The sequence below is a fragment of the Mustelus asterias genome, chromosome 19 (assembly GCF_964213995.1).
Source record: "Mustelus asterias chromosome 19, sMusAst1.hap1.1, whole genome shotgun sequence".
In the NCBI taxonomy this organism is placed as follows: Eukaryota; Metazoa; Chordata; class Chondrichthyes; order Carcharhiniformes; family Triakidae; genus Mustelus; species Mustelus asterias.
In genome coordinates this window covers 10,057,787-10,075,942 of record NC_135819.1, presented here as the reverse complement: position 1 = coordinate 10,075,942, position 18,156 = coordinate 10,057,787, and the positions used below count along the sequence as shown (strand labels likewise).

The window sequence follows — 18,156 nt, the reverse complement described above, 5'->3', positions numbered from 1 at the left end:
GGACCAGGCCATTCAGCCCATCGTGCCCACACTGGTTATTTGAAAGAGCCATACAATTAGTCCCACACCCTTTGCTCTTTCCTCAACAAGGGTTCGTCCAATTTTTGTGTCAAACTTACCACCGAATCCACTTCGAGCACATTCCAGATCATAACAACTCGCAACTCATTTCTCCTTCGGTTCTGCTGCTAGTTATCTTCAATCTGTGTGGTTTTTTTCTGGTTATCAAAACCCTCCTGTCAACAGAAGCTCTTTCTCCTCAGCTAACCTAGCAAAACGCTTGATAATTGTCAACGCAACGCTCCACCTCCCCCCTCCACCCCCACCCTCCACCTCCCCACCATCTCCGCCCCAACCTCCCCTCCACATCCCCCCCACCCCCCCACATCCCCCCACCACCACCCCCCACCCCCTACTCCCACCTCCTCCCCCACCTCCCTCCCCAACCCCCACCTCTCCCCCCACCCCCACCCCCACTTTCCACCTCCCTCCCATCCCCCACCCAATACCCAACACCCCCACTCCTACCTCCCCCCCACCTTCCCCCCATCCCCACCCCCTACCCCACCTCTCCCCCCATCCCACCACCCACCCCCACCTCTCCCCCCACCCCCACCTCGCAACAATTCCCCTTTGACGAGAAACATCCCATCTTCATAAGGCACTACGGTGGCACAGTGGGTTAGCACTGCTGCCTCACAGCACCAGGGACCCGGGTTCGATTCCCGGCTTGGGTCACTGTCTGTGTGGAGTTTGTATGTTCTCCCCCGTGTCTGCGTGGGTTTCCTCCGGGTGCTCCGGTTTCCTCCCGCAGTCCAAAGATGTGCTGGTTACGTGGATTGGCCATTGCTAAATTGCCCAAAGATGTGTAGGTTCGGAGGATTAGTGGGGTAAATACCCAGGGATAGGGCCTGGGTGGGATGCTCTATCGAAGAGTTGGTCCAGACTCGAGGGGCCAAATGGCCTCCTTCTGCACAGTAGGGCTTCTATGGTTCAATGATAATATCTATCCTTACTCAACTCATTCCTTCTTACGAGCATACAAATTAGGAGCGGAGGTAGGCCATTTGGCCCCTCAAACCTGCTTCCTCTCCCTGTGCACGGTGGCAAAGTGGTTAGCACTGCTGCCTCACAGTGCCAGGGACCCAGGTTGGATTCCCGGTCACTGTCTGTGTGGAGCCTGCACGTTCTCCCCATGTCTGTGTGGGTTTCCTCCAGGTGCTCTGGTTTCCTCCCACAGTCCCAAAGACGTGCTGGTTAGGTGGATTGGCCATGCTAAATTCACCCTCAGTGTCCCCGAACAGGCGCCGGAGTGTGGCGACTAGCGGATTTTCACAGTAACTTCATTGCAGTGTTATCTGAGGTCACGTACCAACCGACTCAAGAACAGCTTCTTCCCTGCCGCCATCAGACTTTTGAATGGACCTACCTCGCATTAAGTCGTGTACAGATATCTCCCTGAGTGCTCGAGAGAGGACTGAGAGACACCAGTCAGCTAACCACTTTCTCTACACCCTAGCGATGACTGTGACATTCTGCACTCCCACCTTTCCTTTTCCCCGATGTACTCTATGAAGGGTATGCTTTATCTGTATAGTGCGCAAGAAACAATACTTTTCACTGTACCCCAATACATGTGACAATAACAATTCAAAATGTAAGCCGACTTGTGACACTAATAGATAAACTTAAATTTTTTCTCTCTTCCTATTTAATATATTTCCTTCCCTTATTTCTGCCCTGTTTTAAGTTGTACTTTTTCAACACCACAGCAATCTGATCTTTCTACATCTCCACACCCTTTTGGAGCTCTGGGATAGAAAAGGAAATTGTTGGATAAACTCAGCAGGTCTGACATTATCTGTGGTGAGAAATACAGTTAAAGCTTCGAGTCTGGATGAGCGTTCTACATTGTCCTTCTATCTTGGACGCTAGGCGTGGGATTTAGTTGTTAGACAGACAGCAGGTGTACTCTGGTATCCGTTTAACATGTATTTATTACTACAGTTAGACTGGTCACAGCATAAGCATGTTGGTCCGAGATAATTATGTTCTTACCTCTCTCTCTCTTGAGGGTCTAACATATCATAGAACCCTACAGTGCAGAAGGAGGCCATTCAGCCCATCGAGTCTGCACCGACCACAATTCCACCCACTCCCTATCCCCATAACCCCATACATTTACCCTAGCTAGTTCCCCTGACACCAAGGGTTAATTTAGCATGACCAATGCACCCTAACCCACACATCTTTTGGACTGTGGGAGGAAACCGGAGCACCCGGAGGAAACCCACGCAGACACGGGGAGAACGTGCAGACTCCGCACAGACACTGACCCAAGCCGGGAATTGAACCCGTGTCCCTGGTGCTGTGAGGCAGTAAAGAATCATAGAATCCCTATAGTACAGAAGGAGGCCATTCAGCCCATCAAGTTTGTACCGACCACGATCCCACCTAGGCCCTATTCCTGTAACCTCACACATTTACCCTGCTATTCCCCCTGACACTAAGGGGCAATTTAGCATGGCCAATTCACCTAACCCGCACATCTTTGGACTGTGGGGGGAAACCGGAGCACCCGGAGGAAACCCACGCAGACACGGGGAGAACGTGCAGACTCCGCACAGACAGTGACCCGAGGCTGGAATCGAACCCGGGTCCCTGGCGCTGTGAGGCAGCAGTGCTAACCATTGTGTCACCATGCCGCCCGATATCAGTAGTACATCTAGGTCATATATAAGCGCATCCCATCATTCAACCCTTTCCTCTACATATTGCAACTCTTTGAGTTGCCTTTGAGTAGAGACATGGATTTCACCTTGCTGAAATGTCTCTCATTTGCATTGTTATCAGTCTTTGACACAAACCCATGCTCCTGTCAAATCTCCCATGTCCCTTTGGGTGTGTCCCAATGTTCGCCCCCCTCTCCAAGAGGGGCATTCACTGGCCTTCTCCAATCAGTGAGTTGAAGGCATTGGTCAAAGTGTCCACCAGGTCAGTGATGAGACAATGGCTGGGATTCCCCGACCTCGCCCGGGGCTGGGATTCTCCGACCTCGCTCGCGGCTGGGATTCTCCAGTCCCGCTGCAGTGAGTGGAGTTTTGGCTGAGTGCCAAATTCTCCGTTCTCGCCGGCAATGGGGATGGAGTGTCCGGCATTGGAGAATCGCGGCCATTGTCAATGAGGAACGAGTCTGTGATTAAGTTGTCTGCAGCCAGGCCTACACACGAAGGGAGGAGGGCTCGGTAATGTAGAACTCTAGAATGTTTGCTGCTTCTGTCGAGGCTAGGTCAAAACTAAAATTGGTAGGTTTTGGTTAATTGAGAATATTAGGGATTACCAAACTAAAATAGACGATAATATCTATCTGCCACGACCCCATTGAAGGCTTGAAGGGCTGAATAGACTCCTACTGTTCTTATACCAGCCTATAATGTTGGGAAGATGTTGGCTATAGAATGGTGGGTCTTAAAGAAGTCTTGGTAGTCTTTACAGTCGATCTTAACTGCAAGTCTTTAATAACTACTCAAACTGTTTATACAGCAGGGTACAGGGTTGGAGTTCTATCTCCAGGCTTAGATCTACACACATGTCTCCTCAATATCACACTCTCCCTGTGTCTGGGTGCCTCCTTATATCACTGTGTGGGTGGTATAGTCCTCAGTCCAGAACCCTGTATTAGATATAGGCCGGAATTCTACCGCCCTGACCGCCACGGGAATCGGAGCAGACAATGGGAATATCTGTTGACCTCGGGTGGGATTTTAAGGTTTTGGGATGAGTGTGGCCATAAAATCCCACCCATAATTTCCGTAACAATCCCCTCACTTTTTCCATTGAAAATTATGGACCATTGCAGGAGAGAGGAATTGCAGTGGAGAAGGGGGTGAGGACATCCAAGCATTGGATGCTTTAAGATACCCCTGGGTCAGTATTGGGAGGGACACGTTGGAACAATGTTCCCAGGCACAGCAAGAACATTCCTCTTGAGGCTCACCTGTGTTTTGATCTCTGGCAAACCATACAGTGTGTCAGTGTAACCGTGAGCCTAATCGTTCCGGCAATCACAGGGTACGGTGCCAAGGCTGAAGTAATAAGTTCCAATCAACCCGAGAGGTTACACTTGCTGAGGAAACAGTGCAATCGATTTTTTTTTTATTACTGGTTTGAAATGTTATACATGACATCATTTGATTCTCAGACAAAAACACGCACAATTAGTATCCTCACAAAATGGTGGTCACCCATCATCACTTCACAAAATGGTGGCTACATGTCAGGTAAACCCCTCTCTTCTCCTAAAAGATTTTTGGACCTACCTGTAAATATACGTGTTTGTTTTGTCTGATAGCACTCATGTAGACTTCCTTTGAAGTCCTTGCTACATCAAAAGATGTCAAGTAAAAGTAAGTTGTTGCTGTTGTGTGGCACTTAACCTTCTTTAAGGTATAAGGCCATAAGATATAGAATCAGAATTAGGCCATTTAGCCCATCGAATCTGCTGCGCCAGTCAATCATGGCTGATATGATTCTCAACCCCATTCTCCTGCCTTTCCCCATAACCTTTGACCCTTTCCCCAATCAAGAACCTATCCATTTCTGCCTTCAATACACTCATTGACCTGGCCTCCTCTGTGGGAATGAATTCCATAGATTTACCACTCTCTGGCTGAAGAAATTTCTCCTCATCTCGGGTCTAAAGGATCGTGCCTTTACTCTGAGGCTGTGCCCTCAGATCCTAGTCTCTCCGACTAATGGAGACATCTTCCCCATGTCCACTCTATCAAGGCCTTTCAGCATTTCAGTTTCAATGAGATCCCCCTCGTCATCCTTTTAAACTCCATCGAGTACAGACCCAGAGTCCTCAAACACTCCTTGTACATCAAGCCTTTCATTCCTGGGATCATTCTCGTGAACCTCCTCTGGACCCTCTCCAAGGCCGTAAGACCATAAGACCATAAGACATAGGAGCGGAAGTAAGGCCATTCGGCCCATCGAGTCCACTCCACCATTCAATCATGGTTGATTTCAACTCCATTTACCCGCTCTCTCCCCATAGCCCTTAATTCCTCGAGAAATCAAGAATTTATCAATTTCTGTCTTGAAGACGCTCAACGTCTCGGCCTCCACAGCCCTCTGTGGCAATGAATTCCACAGACCCACCACTCTCTGGCTGAAGAAATTTCTCCTCATCTCTGTTCTAAAGTGACTCCCCTTTATTCTAAGGCTGTGCCCCCGCGTCCTAGTCTCCCCTGCTAATGGAAACAACTTCCCTACGTCCATCCTATCTAAGCCGTTCATTATCTTGTAAGGCCGGCACATCCTTCCTTAGATACGGGGCCCAAAATTGCTCACAATATTCCAAATGTGGTCTGACCAGAGCCTGATAAAGCCTCAGCAGTACATCCCTGCTCTTGTATTCTAGTCCTCTGGAAATGAATGCTAACATTGCATTTGCCTTCCTAACGACCAACTCAACCTGCACGTTAACCTTAAGAGAATCCTGAACTAGGACTCCCTAGAGTTGCATTCCTCTTCCAATTTCTGAATTCTCTCCCCATTTAGAAATTACGTTTCTACAGTTCCTAGCCAAGTCTACTTGTGAAATACTCCCTACTTGTCAGATAAAAGCCAGCAATGAAATCTAACGTCAAAGCATATTATAAAATGAGCAATATAAACTTACACTTGCCTTAACCGTACAGATAAACACAAAATATTCCATCTCGAAAGTAAAATATGCTTACAGTTCCACAATATCTTTCAGTACATGTAAAACTCACCATTTTATACAAAAATACAGGAATGTTACATCGGATTGTTTACAAAATCTTTATTTTTCTTATCAAAAATGTCACATCCTCCCAAGTTGCCCACTTTCCCACATCCTGCCTTGGATAGACATGTCCCTGGGTCGATATCACTGATATATCCTGAGCTAACTGCGCTATGGGTGTACCTACAATGGTTCAAGAAGGTGGCTCACTGCCATCTTCTCAAAGGGCCAATCAGGGATGGGCGATAAATGCTGGACCTGGCCAGTGGCGCCAATGTCCAGAATATTTTTCAGAAGTTCCAACTTAGTGCAAAGTCTGATGCATGAATTACTGGTATGTTTATTTTTAAGACCATAAGATATCGGAGCAGAATTAGGCCATTCGGCCCATCGAGTCTGCTCCGCCATTCAACTGTGGCCGATACGTTTCTCAATCCCATTCTCCTGCTTTTTCCCCGTAACCTTATAAGATTTTTCAAACTAAGACAGTCACCGGGTGACTGGGGGTGAACATTGGTCAAAGGTAATTGATACGCGGGAGTCTTTAACATCGTTGAAATGTGTTAGAAATACAGAGGAGGCTTCAAGACACAAAGCAATACTGTGCAAAGCCCTGAATTAAATCCAAACACCAAAATAATCCTTTCAATGTAATCCACCGGCTTCTGGGTTGCATATTCAATTAATCTGAGCTCATCATTACACTGATAGGGTGGGATGAAATGGGTGGTAGAAGGTTCATGCGATGCATAGACACCAGTATGGACCAGTTGGGCCAAATGGCCTGGGTCTGTGTCATTTATTCTATGTAATTTTGTGTGTGTTGAATCCCAATTCTGCTTCCCGCTGCTAATGATTGGTTGACAGGCTGTCAACATTCCCAATGCCACTTGAGAGGGCGTCAATACCCGACCACACCCCCACCCCCAACAACCCTTCCCCATCCCCACAAAGACATCATGGACTGTAGTTAAGGCTCTTACCTCAAGAACAATGACTAATACATGAACAATAACATCAATGTGTGCCCAGGCTGTTGTAAAGGAAGAAGGGTTAGAAAATTCTAGTCTTTTTGGTTCTTTCTGATCCCACTTAATGGGATGTCAAAGAGCAAAGATCCTTAGCTAATTTCTGATTGGCCGTTTTCCACAGGTGGTGCCTCAGAGGGAGTGGGCGGTGTCTTGGAACTGGCCTGAGTGGAGGGGTTAGAGCTGGGTGGAGCCTCGGCTGGGGTACTTGACGGAGGGACGTGGTTGGAGATCGCTGGCTGTTGATTGTCCCTCAGTGCTCTAACGGAGAGCATTAATCCCTTGTGTTCTTCTTCCATTGCTAAGAGACGTTTTTCCTGCATTAAGTAAAAACGGAGGCCTCTGGTCAAAGACACGGATCTCAAGTGCATCTTCGAATAATGTGAGCTACGTTTGGCAATGAATATAAGGGAGGCAATGGCCTAGCAGTATTATCGCTAGACTATTAATCCAGAAACTCAGCTAATGTCCTAGGGACCCGGGTTCGAATCCCGCCACGGTAGATGGTGGAATTTGAATTCAATTTTTAAAAATCTGGAATTAAGAATCTACTGATGACCCATTGTCGGAAAAACCCATCTTGTTCACTAATGTCTTTTAGGGAAGGAAATCTGCCATCCTTATCCAGTCTGGCCGACATGTGACTCCAGAGCCACAGCAATGTGGTTGACTTTCAACTGCCCTCCGAAATGGCCCACCGAGACACTCAGTTCATTTAGGGAAGGAAATCTGCTGTCCTTACCTGATCTGGCCTACATGTCAAGTTGAGAGTCAAACACAGCAATGTGGTTGATTCTCAACTGGCCTTGGGCAACTAGCGATGGTGTTTAACAAATCACATGATGTGATGGTGATGTCATTAGGGGTGCTGTCACGGGCTTTACTCTCAATTACAGAGTTACGGGGACAAAGCTGGTGTCGGGGACTAAATTAGAGAGGGCAGATTGGTGGTCATAGAAATCATAGAAACCCTACAGTACAGAAAGAGGCCATTCGGCCCATCGAGTCTGCACCGACCACAATCCCACCCAGGCCCTACCCCCACATATTTTACCCGCTAATCCCTCTAATCTACGCATCCCAGGACACTAAGGGGCAATTTTTTAGCATGGCCAATCAACCTAACCCGCACATCTTTGGACTGTGGGAGGAAACCAGAGCACCCGGAGGAAACCCACGCAGACACAAGGAGAATGTGCAAACTCCACACAGACAGTGACCCAAGCCAGGAATCGAACCCAGGTCGCTGGAGCTGTGAAGCAGCAGTGCTAACCACTGTGCTACCGTGCCACCCAAAACATTTATAGGATTTATTGAAATCAACATTGTTTTTAAAGTTTATTTATTAGTCACAATTAGGCTTACACTAACACTGCAATGAAGTTACTGTGAAAATCCCCTAGTCGCCAAACTCCAGCGCCTGCTTGGGTGCAGTGAGGGAGAATTTAGCATGGTCAATTCACCTAACCTGCACATCTTTGGACTGTGGGAGGAAACCGGAGCACCCGGAGGAAACCCACGCAGACACGGGGAGAACGTGCAAACTCCACACAAACAATGACCCAAGCTGGGAATCGAACCTGGGTCCCTGGCGCTGTGAAGCAGCAGTGCTAACCATTGAGCCACTGTGCCGCCCTTAAAACATTTCCAGCAGCCGATTGTTAATTTGTTTTTAAAAATTACTTACCAAAGACTCAATTCTCTGTTGGCTCTGGGCTGCAGCTTCTAATTTATCAATATCCTTCCTCCTCTGCTCCTCAACCGCTTCCAGTCTGTAAAATCAGAGGACATTTCAACTTGTGGTTAGCACAGAGATGGCAGGTTAATGGAAATTGAATGAGGTGGTGTGGACAGCAAGAGTGTCAGAATAAAAGTAAGTAGTCTCACAACACCAGGTTAAAGTCCAACAGGTTTATTTGGTAGCACGAGCTTTCGGAGCGTTGCCCCTTCATCAGGTGAGCTCCTTCATCATCTTAGACTCACCTGATGAAGGGGCAGTGCTCCGAAAGCTCGTGCTACCAAATAAACCTGTTGGACTATAACCTGGTGTTGTGAGAGTACTTAATGTGCCCATCCCAGTCCAACGCCGGCTACTCCACATCAAAATAAAAGTGGGAGAGTAGCCCAAGGAGCGCCATGCTGAGTGCGTCAGTATCTTGATGCTGGGAGATTCATTCATTGCCCCAAAACATTTCTGCTAATTTATCACTGGACGAAGCCACTTGGAGGTGAATGGCCCTCAGTTGTACCGGGCGGGATTGTGTGGCCCTGTCGCAGTGGGGACCGGAATTGTGCCATTCAAAAAGTCCGGAAAATTCCACCGCTGGGAGGGGGTTGTAAAAGCATTATATTCCAAAAGAAATTGCTTAAATATTATGGAATAGCAATATCCATCTAGATCAGTCTGGTTGCATCGTTTAGCACAGGAGGAGGCCATTCAACCCATCATAAGGTATAGCAGCAGAATTAGGCCATTTGGCCCATGGGGTCTAGTCAGCCATTTGATCATGGCTGCTCAACCCCATTCTCCCATCTTTTCTCCATAACCTTTGATCCCCTTACCCATCAAGAACCTATCTGATCATGTCTGTATCTGGCTCTTTACCCAATTATTTCCATCCTCTACTCTTTCTCCATATACCTGTTGCACTGCCTAAGGAGACAAGCTCTTCCCAATTCACCCATTCGCCCCGTGGCTTTTGTCGCTCCGGGGTGTCTCTGAGGTTGTCCGTTTGAATAAGGAATGCCCTTGGAGTGCCACATCTCCCCACCACCATCACCTCCGTCGCATTGTCCAAGTCTGACTCCTGGCTCAACTCATCTGTTGCTGAAACCTTCACCGATGCCTTTGATGACCACCGGTTGATTCCAGTGCCCTCCTAGCTGGCCTTCCACAGAATCATAGAATCACTACAGCGCAGAGGGAGGCCATTCAGCCCATTGAGTCTGCACCGACTCTCTGACAGACTCTCTTACCCAGTGATATTTCCTTGTGTGGATCATTGTGAAAAATGGCAGAAAGGTTTTTGTTGAAATGTTGGGTGCCTCGGGAGTTTTACTACACTGAGTGCGCTATACAAATGTACGATGTTGTTGACAGTACTATTTCCCACCTCTAGCTTCTGCTGGCAACGATTAAACGTGAAAGTTAGTCCAGAATAAACACAAGAGTGGGTGGTCAAATTGTTGTATATTTAAAAGGGTGGCACTTTGCTTTAAGGGGAGGTGGTGGCCTAGTGGTATTATCGCTGGACTATTAATCCAGAAACTCAGCTAATGTTCTGGGGACCCGGGTTCGAATCCCACCACGGCAGATGGTGGAATTTGAATTGAATTTTTAAAAAATCTGGAATTAAGAATCTACTGATGACCCATTGTCGATTGTCGGAAAAACCCATCTGGTTCACTAATGTCCTTTAGGGAAGGAAATCTGCCGTCCTTACCCTGGTGTGGCCCACATGTGACTCCAGAGCCACAGCAATGTGGGTGACTCTCAACTGCCCTCTGAAATGGCCTAGTGAGCTACTCAGTTGTTCAAGAAGGCAGCTCACCACCATCTTCTCATGGGCAACTCGGGATGGGCGATAAACGTTGGCTCAGCCAGCGATGCCCATGTCCCAGGAATGAATGAAAAATAAGAGCTGATCACATGATTTGATGGTGACATCATTAGGATGCTGTCACAGGCTCCTGTTTTCCTTTCAATTTGTAATCTGTGCCGATCTCAATAAAACCTGTGTGTTAGTCTGAATCTACACGTGAAAACCACATCTTGTCTTTTTGTTGAAACCCACAACCCCTAACATAGTTCGGACATTACACAAATGCACATGACACATTGCAACCATCTTGAGAGAACCTTCTACCAAGTCCTCGTTTGAGACAGAGGGATCGAATCAAATGTTAGCTGAGCTGATTCAGACAATTATCCTTGGTAGGCTGATTAGTGGATGGTTGAGTTCTCACCTGCTCGTAATATCCTTTATCAACTTGTCCTTTTCCTCCAGTTGTTGTTTCTGCTTCTCCTCATTCTCCTGCAGCGCTTGCAAAACATGGTCCTCCAAGTGATTTTTAAACTCCTTCAGTTCCAGACTGATGGTGTGCATGTTTTCCTGCAGGCTTGAGATATCTTGTTCATGCTGTGTCGGAGGTGGGGTGAGGGGGGTGGGAGAAGAGGGATGCCAGTGAGGTGTTATTGGTATTCTGCACCTGATGTAAACCATTCGCTATCCAATAGAAATTTTCAGAAAGCTCTCCCCCTTTTACACTGTGATCATATGTTGTGGAACTAAACCAAAGTGGTCCCAACTTCAACCCTACCTCACATCAACGCAGGCAGCGAAGGGCAATGTGTTACAGCCAAGATAAGGGGAGAGTTTGTAGCTGAACAGGGCGTGTCCCTACCCCAGGACTTGCTGGCCATGGAAGGAGCATTCTTGATGCAGCCAAACAGATGGATCATCCTTCCAACACCACCCAGGTGGGCGGTTAGAGTGGGAGAGATTCCTGGTCAGCTACGCTTGATCTGAAGTGGCGCCCTGACCAGAGAGAGTGAGAGAGAGATGGCGTTGGATCTTCAAGGATCTGTGGCTGATTACAGGCAGATAGGACTTTACAATCAGGGGAATGTCCTGGGCTAGTCGCAGACTCAATAAGACCCATAGGGAGGACATTTGGCCCATCATGTCCGTGGCCCGCCCTCCCCCACCAGTAAATGGATATGTATGGATGTCATAGAGAAGAATCCCGACAGTGCGGAAGGCCATTTGGCACATTGAGTCTGCACTGACTCTCCGATAGAACATCTTATGCAGGCCCTCTCTCTCGCCCTATCCCCATAACCCTGCACATTTACTGTAGCTAATCCATCTAACCTGGGACATTAATCGGCAATTTAGCATGGCCAATCTACCCAACCTGCATATCTTTGGAAACTAAGGGGCAATTTAACATGGCCAATACACCTAACCTGCACATCTTTGGACACTAAGGGGCAATTTAGCATGGTCAGTCCACCTAACTCGCACATCTTGGGCCACTAAGGGGCAATTTAGCATGGCCAATCCACCTAACCTGCATATCTTTGGACACTAAGGGGCAATTTAGCACGGCCAATCCACCTAACCTGCACATCTTTGGACACTAAGGGCAATTTAGCATGGCCAATGCACCTAACCTGCACATCTGTGGACACGAAGGTGCAATTTAGCATGGTCAATCCACCTAACCTGCACATCTTTGGACACTAAGGGCAATTTAGCATGGCCAATCCCCCTAACCTACACATCTTGGGACACTAAGGGGCAATTTAGCATGGCAAATACACCCAACCTGCACATCTTTGGACACTTAGGGGCAATTTAGCATGGTCAATCTACCAAACCTGCACATCTCGGGACAAAAAGGGGCAATTTCGCATGGCCAATCCACCTAAACTGATCATCTTTGGACTGTGGCAGGAAACCGGAGCACCCGGGGGAAACACACACAGACACGGGGAGAACGTGCAAACTCCACACAGACAGTCACCCAAGGCCGGAATCGAACCCGGGTCCCTGGCGCTGCGAGGCAGCAGTGCTAACCACTGTGCCATCGTGTCAAGTGAATGGAAGATAGGAATCAGCTGTGATACCTGAGCCCTGGTTAAAAAGCTTTGCGCGCCCACAGGAATGCACTTTTGGGGCAATGAGATCTACCCAGAACATTCAGGAGAGGAAGAAAGAGCTGAATTTATCTAGCACTTTTCACAACATGAGGAATCACCAAAGTACTTCACATTGATCAAGATCCTAAAAGTTTTCAGTTTCGAATACTGAGGGTGAAAGTAAGTATCCATGAGATGCTGGGGTCAATGCTGCTTACCTTCTCAAAAGGTTTGAAGTCCTGTCTTCCTGGCTGTGTTTGAGAGGCCCACTCCTCGTGTCCGGAGGTGCGTTCCCATGGGACTTGGGACTTCCGGAATGAATCAGCTGGCACAAGACGTAGGTTGTGACCCTGTCACAGACACAGTGAAGTTGGAGCATTAGATCCATGCACATAAAACATTTCTCCCAAACTGCACGGAGATCTTATCAAAATCAAACTCATTGGCAAGGAGAGAGGGTGGGGGTGTGGCAGGGAGGAGGAGGGGAGCGTGTAAACAGTATGAGGCCATCTTGGACAAACTGTCTACATCAACGGGGATGAAGTAGAAAGGGTCGAGAGCTTCAAGGTTTTAGGTGTCCAGATCACCAACAACCTGTCCTGGTCCCCCCATGCCGACACTATCGTTTAGAAAGCCCCACCAATGCTCAGAACACTAAGGAAATTTGGTATGTCCACTACGACTCTCACCAACTTTTACAGATGCGCCACAGAAAGCATTCTTTCTGGTTGTATCACAGCTTGGTATGGGCTCCTGCTCTGCCCAAGACCGCAAGGAACTACAAAGGGCCGTGAACGAAGCCCAGTCCATCACTCAAACCAGCCTCCCATCCATTGACTCTGTCTACACTTCCCGCTGCCTCGGGAAAAGCAGCCAGCATAACCAAGGATCCCACGCATCCCAGACATTCTCTCTTCCACCTTCTTCCGTCGGGAAAAAGATACAAAAGTCTGAGGTGACGTACCAACCGACTCAAGAACAGCTTCTTCCCTGCGGCTGTCAGACTTTTGAATGGACTTACCTTGCATTAAGTTGATCTTTCTCTACACCCTAGCTATGACTGTAACACTACATTCTGCACCCTCTCCTTTCCTTCTCTATGAACGGTATGCTTTGTCTGTATAGCGCGCAAGAAACAATACTTTTCACTGTATCCCAATACACGTGACAATAATAAATCAAATCAAAATCAAATCAAATCAAACAGCCAATGGGAGGCTACAAAGTGCCCCAACCCATGGGGCACTAACATTTGGACTCAGCCAATGGGGGAACAGTTAGCCCAATATCCCCACTATTTTATTGACACGGTTGCCAATCCACACTGGGATGGACATTAAGAGGCTGCAGGCAGGGGTTTGTCCCTCACTTGGGGGAGGGGCAGGGGGGGGGGGGGGCGGCGGGGGGTGGGGGGGGGGGGGACATCCCACTTTGACGGCTCTGCTGTGGACAGAGGAAGAAATGCAGGAGGAGGCTTGAGCCAAAGTCTAGGAGTTGTAGGCCCAGGTAGGCTCAAGTGGTCCCAGATGGGGAGAGTGGGGAAGCCCTAGTGGGGGGGAGAGAGGCGGGGGGAGGGGGAGGGGGAGTGATCTCCAAGGGGGTGATTAGGTCTTAGAACATAGAACATAGAAAAGCTACAGCACAAACAGGCCCTTCGGCCCACAAGTTGCGCCGAACATGTCCCTACCTACTAGGCTTACCTATAACCCTCTATCTTACTAACTTCCATGAACTTATCCAAAAGTCTCTTAAAAGACCCTATCGAATCTGCCTCCACCACCACTACTGGCAGCCCATTCAACGCACCCACCACCCTCTGAGTGAAAAACTTACCCCTAACATCTCCTCTGTACCTACTCCCCAGCACCCGAAACCTGTGACCTCTTGTGGCAACCATTTCAGCCCTGGGTAAAAGCCTCTGAGAATCCACTCTATCAATACCCCTCAACATCTTATACACGGGTCTTGGGGAAGAGACAGGGGCAGAGGGAGGTCTGGAGGCCACCGGACTTTAAGGGGGAGAAGGTGGGGGGTCACCCATCTGCAGATGGGCAATTCTGAAGGAAGCACCCCCACCCCTCCCCCCAACCTCCAACCCCCTCCTCCGCCCTCCCCCCCCCCCCCCCCCCCCCCCACCCCACGCCACCATTGGAGGTTCAATCCGTGCCTGAAAATGAAGCTGGTCAGGAAATGGCCATTAACTGGCCCGTGATTGGAGTGGAGAAACTTAAAATCATGGCCATCGTGTGGAGACTGGCACTGTGCACAATGTGGTCCCATCCCAAGTTTAATATCATTTCTCTGCCTTTCTATTCTATTGATCTAGAAATGAAACCCCCACCCCTACCCCCCCATGGGGGGTTTAATGAAGGGTCCTGTTACGGGGTGCTGTTTACATCTTGCTGAATTTGATCAAGTCTTTAACAGGTTCACTGCAGGCTTTTATTAATTCTGACAATTCACTGATGTCCAATGAAGGGTACGGGTTAGGAGTTATGTCTCTGTGCTTGGGTCAGCTCATGGCTCTGGCCAACACCACACTGACCCCTCGGTACGGACCGTGTGTTCTCCAACATCACTGTGTGGGTGCAACTACACTCAGAACCACATTAACCCGAAACATGCCAGCTCCTTAATTCACAACTCCACATCCCAAACCTGTCTTGTGATGCTTAAGGACCTGCTGCGTGACGTTAACCTCTCACTGTTTCAATACAAGATCGCCAGCACGGACATGCACACACTCACACACAGTCACATACAAGGACACAGACACACACACGCTCACACACTCACATACAAAGACACAGACACACACACACTCACACACAAAGACACAGACACACACACACTTACACACACTCTCTCTCACACACACACACACTCTCACACACTCACTCTCTCTCACACACACCCAGACACACACACTCTCACACACTCTCTCTCACACACACACACTCTCACACATTCTCTCTCTCACACACACACAGACTCCACACACACACTCTCACACACTCTCTCTCACACACACACACACACACACTCTCACACACTCTCTCTCTCACACACACAGACACACACACTCTCACACACTCTCTCTCACACACACACAGACACACACACTCTCACACACACTCTCTCTCACACACACAGACACACACACTCTCACACACTCTCTCTCACACACACACAGACACACACTCTCTCACACACTCTCTCTCACACACACACACTCTCACACACTCTCTCACACACACAGACACACACTCTCACACACTCTCTCTCACACACACACAGACACACACACTCTCACACACTCTCTCTCACACACACACAGACACACACACTCTCACACACACTCTCTCTCACACACACAGACACACACACTCTCACACACTCTCTCTCACACACACACAGACACACACTCTCTCACACACTCTCTCTCACACACACACACTCTCACACACTCTCTCACACACACAGACACACACTCTCACACACTCTCTCTCACACACACACAGACACACACACTCTCACACACTCTCTCTCACACACACACAGACACACACACTCTCACACACTCTCTCACACACACAGACACACACTCTCACACACACTCTCTCTCACACACACACTCTCACACACTCTCTCTCACACACACATACTCTCACACACTCTCTCTCACACACACACAGACACACACACTCTCACACTCTCTCTCACACACACAGACACACACTCTCACACACTCTCACACACTCTCTCTCACACACACAGCCACACACTCTCTCACACACACAGACACACACACTCTCACACACTCTCTCTCACACACACACAGACACACACTCTCACACACACTCTCTCTCACACACACAGACACACACACTCTCACACACTCTCTCTCACACACACACAGACACACACACTCTCACACACTCTCTCACACACACAGACACACACTCTCACACACTCTCTCTCACACACACAGACACACACACTCACACACTCTCTCTCACACACACAGACACACACTCTCACACACTCTCTCTCACACACACAGACACACACACTCTCACACACTCTCTCTCACACACACACAGACACACACACTCTCACACACTCTCTCACACACACAGACACACACTCTCACACACTCTCTCTCACACACACAGACACACACACTCTCACACACTCTCTCACACACACAGACACACACTCTCACACACTCTCTCACACACACAGACACACACTCTCACACACTCTCTCTCACACACACAGACACACACTCTCTCACACACACAGACACACACTCTCTCACACACACACAGACACACACTCTCACACACTCTCTCTCACACACACACACAGACACACACTCTCACACACTCTCTCTCACACACACACACAGACACACACAAGCATTGATGTAAAGTGCATTAAGGAATATACAGTTACCTGCATTCTGAGGCGTGGGTTGCTTTGTGGGCGAGTGTGAGCCAGTTTCAGTGACTGTGTGACGGAGAGGGGCGCCTTCGTTAGGGTGCTGTATTGTCTGTCAGGCAGCTTTGTGATGGTGTCTTCCTCGTTTTGTTCCGCCAGTTCCGAATCAGCTTCCCGAATTGAGTATTGCCGGGAGATGTTGGGCCTTTTGCGAGCGGGCGCGCTCTGGGTGCGTTTCACTCCTGCCATGCCCTTGTTTCCAATCCCATTGGACTTCAGGTGCTGCTGATCCAGTGAATCTTTGTGCAGACTCAGCAGTGATGCACTGACCTGCTCGACATCCTTGGGCGCTACATAGGTCGGCTTGTCCACGCGACAGTAATCGCTGGAAGGAAAGGCATTCCGTGTAAGTATTGTGCAGCTCACTGCGGCTACACCGTGTAACAGCCGGCTGTTTAGAACAGAGGACCAAGAACAGTCCAGCACAGGGACAGGCCCTTCGGCCCACCAAGCCTGGCCCGACACATGACCCCTTTCTAAACTAATGACCTTTTGTCTCTATTGACATCATCAGGGTCTCTCTACACTTCCCACTGCCTCGGAAAAGCAGCCAGCATAATTAAGGACCCCACGCACCCCGGACATTCTCTCTTCCACCTTCTTCCATCAGGAAAAAGATATAAAAGTCTGAGGTCACGTACCAACCGACTCAAGAACAGTTTCTTTCCTGCTGCTGTCAGACTTTTGAATGGACCGACCTTATATTAAGTTGATCTTTCTCTACACCCCAGTTATGACTGTAACACTACATTCTGCACCCTCTCCTTTTCTTCTCTATGAACGGTATGCTTTCTCTGTATAGCGCACAGGAACAATACATTTCACTGTATATTAATACATGTGACAATAAATCAAATCCCTGCCTATTCATGTATCTGTCAAGATGCCTCTTAAACGTTGCTATTGTATCTGCTTCTACCACCTCTTCTGGCCGTGTATTCCAGGCACTTACCACCCTCTGTAAAAAAACTTACCTCTCATATCTCCTTTAAACTTTCCCCCTTTTACCTTAAACCCATGACCCTTAGTAATGGCAAGGCAATGGCCTAGTGATGTTATCGCTAGACTATTAATCCAGAAACTCAGTTAATGTTCTGGAGACCCGGGTTCGAATCCCGCCACGGCAGATGGTGGGATTTGAATTCAATAAAAAAAAATCTGGAATTAAGAATCTACTGATGACCGTGAAACCACTGTTGGAAAAA

The 18,156-nt window shown here is 48.4% G+C and overlaps 1 protein-coding gene across 1 annotated transcript in view; it reads right to left on the bottom strand.

Moving 5' to 3' along the window:
- Positions 1 to 4,134: 4,134 nt before the first annotated feature.
- Positions 4,135 to 18,156, bottom strand: part of LOC144507745 (ras GTPase-activating protein nGAP-like) — a 55,653-nt gene continuing 41,631 nt past the window's right edge. The window contains exons 12-16 of the mRNA XM_078235012.1: positions 16,907 to 17,276; positions 12,667 to 12,798; positions 10,771 to 10,943; positions 8,492 to 8,576; positions 4,135 to 7,121 (exon numbers count right to left, since the gene is read on the bottom strand). Coding sequence (XP_078091138.1) covers positions 6,897 to 7,121; positions 8,492 to 8,576; positions 10,771 to 10,943; positions 12,667 to 12,798; positions 16,907 to 17,276 — 985 coding nt within the window. The 3' untranslated portion in view covers positions 4,135 to 6,896. The remainder of the gene's footprint in view (positions 7,122 to 8,491; positions 8,577 to 10,770; positions 10,944 to 12,666; positions 12,799 to 16,906; positions 17,277 to 18,156) is intronic.